Source organism: Panicum hallii, chromosome 5 (genome assembly GCF_002211085.1).
Source record: "Panicum hallii strain FIL2 chromosome 5, PHallii_v3.1, whole genome shotgun sequence".
In the NCBI taxonomy this organism is placed as follows: Eukaryota; Viridiplantae; Streptophyta; class Magnoliopsida; order Poales; family Poaceae; genus Panicum; species Panicum hallii.
This window is the reverse complement of record NC_038046.1, coordinates 49,013,321-49,015,295: the sequence shown is the minus strand read 5'-3', so window position 1 is coordinate 49,015,295 and position 1,975 is coordinate 49,013,321. Positions and strand designations below refer to the sequence as shown.

General features: G+C 54.8%; 1 protein-coding gene across 1 annotated transcript; it reads left to right on the top strand.

The window, feature by feature from the left end:
• Positions 1 to 359: 359 nt before the first annotated feature.
• On the top strand, positions 360 to 1,594 carry LOC112894564 (formin-like protein 7). Its single transcript, XM_025962314.1, has one exon. It carries the CDS (start codon positions 558 to 560, stop codon positions 1,113 to 1,115), a length of 558 nt encoding a protein of 185 aa, XP_025818099.1. The 5' UTR covers positions 360 to 557; the 3' UTR covers positions 1,116 to 1,594.
• The last annotated feature ends 381 nt before the right edge of the window (positions 1,595 to 1,975 follow it).

Sequence of the window (1,975 nt, the reverse complement as noted above, 5' to 3'; positions counted from 1 at the left end):
TGAGCTCGCGCCATCTGGAGCTGGAACTACTCTGGTAGGGCCATGCGGAACATGCATTACTCGAAGGCAGTTCTAGCGAGTCCAATGTTGCAAGTATCCGTTGGTTGACTGGAGACTACGTTGGTTTGATCCCCCATCAGGTGTTTCTGAAGATTTCTGGGAAGAGCTGTCACAAAACCAACACAAAAAAATAACACACCGTATAGCAGCCAGCATTGCATCGGCTTTATTCACCTGGAAGCCTCAGATTTGTCCAGTGTTCAATTTCAAAGTTGAGGCCTGAAGAGAGGCCGGCCCCTAGGTTCACGAAACAAAAAGTCTCCAGGCGAAGCCGCCGCATCTGTTCTAGCCAGTTGACGCACGCAGGCGCGAGGAAGGGGAGGCCAAAACGAACGTGCGGTTACGTGAAAGTGACCAAGTGCGAGCGGGGACTAAACAAAAGGCAGCCAGCCGACCACGCCATCCTCCTTCCAAATTAAGTACCCCGTCACTCCACTCCACACACTCCCGTCCCAATCACCTCTCCCTTTCTCCCCCCTGTCTCCCGCACCACCACCATGGCCGCCGCTCACCTCCTCCTCCTCCCAGTCCTCCTCGCGCTCCTCGTCGGCGCCAATGCCGCCGACCCGGCGCCGGCCACCATCGTGCTCAAGGACGGCACCACCTGCACCCTCTGCGCGTCCTGCGACAACCCCTGCAACCCCTCCTACTACCCGCCGCCGTCCCCGCCCCCGGCGCCCGTCACCACGCCTTGCCCGCCCCCGCCCTCCTACCCCGCCCCCTCCGGCGGCGGCGGCGGAGGAGGCGGTGGCGGCGGCCCCATCGTCTACTCGTCCCCGCCCCCTCCTGCGTCCACCGGAGGTGGCTTCTACTACCCGCCGCCCACCGGCGGGTCCCCGGGCGGCGGGGGCGGCAACAACGGCGCCTCCCAGCAGGGCGGCGGAGGCGGAGGCGGCGCCTACCCGACCCCGCCGCCGCCCAACCCGTTCCTGCCCTACTTCCCCTTCTACTACTACAGCCCGCCGCCGCCGCACTACTCCGCCGCCTGGTCGCCGGCAGCGACGCTGCTGGCAGTGATGCTCTCCGGGCTGCTGCTGCTGCTGCTGCAGTGGTAGATCTGCCGAGTGAGTTAGTGAATTGTTCCTTCACTTACACTAGAGGTGGTGGGTGGGTGAACTGAACTGGTGACCGATTCGTCTTGTGTATTCTAGTAAATTTTAATTGTAATTTTGATTCCATTTTATTTACCCCTTCTTCTTTTCCTTTGTGATTTATATGTGTCGGTCGGTACAAAAACTTCTAGTAAATTGTACAAGGAGGGCAACAAAGTAATGATCTATAGCATGACCATACTCTCTTCTAGAAGATCTAACTGCTTTGATCATGCCAAAGAATAACCCCTTTTTTTTAAAAAAAAACCCACAATGAACCTAAAATATGCCAATGAAAAGAATGATGGGTTTCCCCAGCTCGCTTGGTGATTGTTCTGGAATTTGTCCATTGAGGTGCTTGCCAGTAGGGAAAGCCGTCCTGTGTTGATGCCTGTCAGCCTGTGAGATAAATAAAAATTCAGAAGTCCATGCTTATTTTTCCCTGTGCCTCTCTTTTACCGTTGGAGAGACCATGCACATGTGCCTCGTCCACCGACAGTTGTGCACGTATATTTTTTTTTGTTACCCATTTTTATTTTCATCGCGAGGTGTACTGTTGAGGTCCGTAGATCTCTGTGGCTGAGAGGAAATCATGTAAATCTGCCGCCTCGGCAGAGGAAGGAAATGTCTGGTCCCGGAGAAGAAAAAATTGAAGTGGAAGACACAATAATCTGGCCGCCTACCCACTTTGCCAGATGCCTCGAAGTGCGCGAGCAAGCATCTAAGGTCCAACCTGTAATCTCCGCCGCCCAGGCATTTGCAAGCATCCATGGGGAAAAAAAATTAAAATACTGTAGTGCACTGTTCTCTTATCTAAAAGGTTT

What these genes read in the sequence shown, in the direction of transcription:
- LOC112894564 (XM_025962314.1), top strand. Translation starts at nt 558, where the DNA reads ATGGCCGCCGCTCACCTCCTCCTCCTCCCAGTCCTCCTCGCGCTCCTC.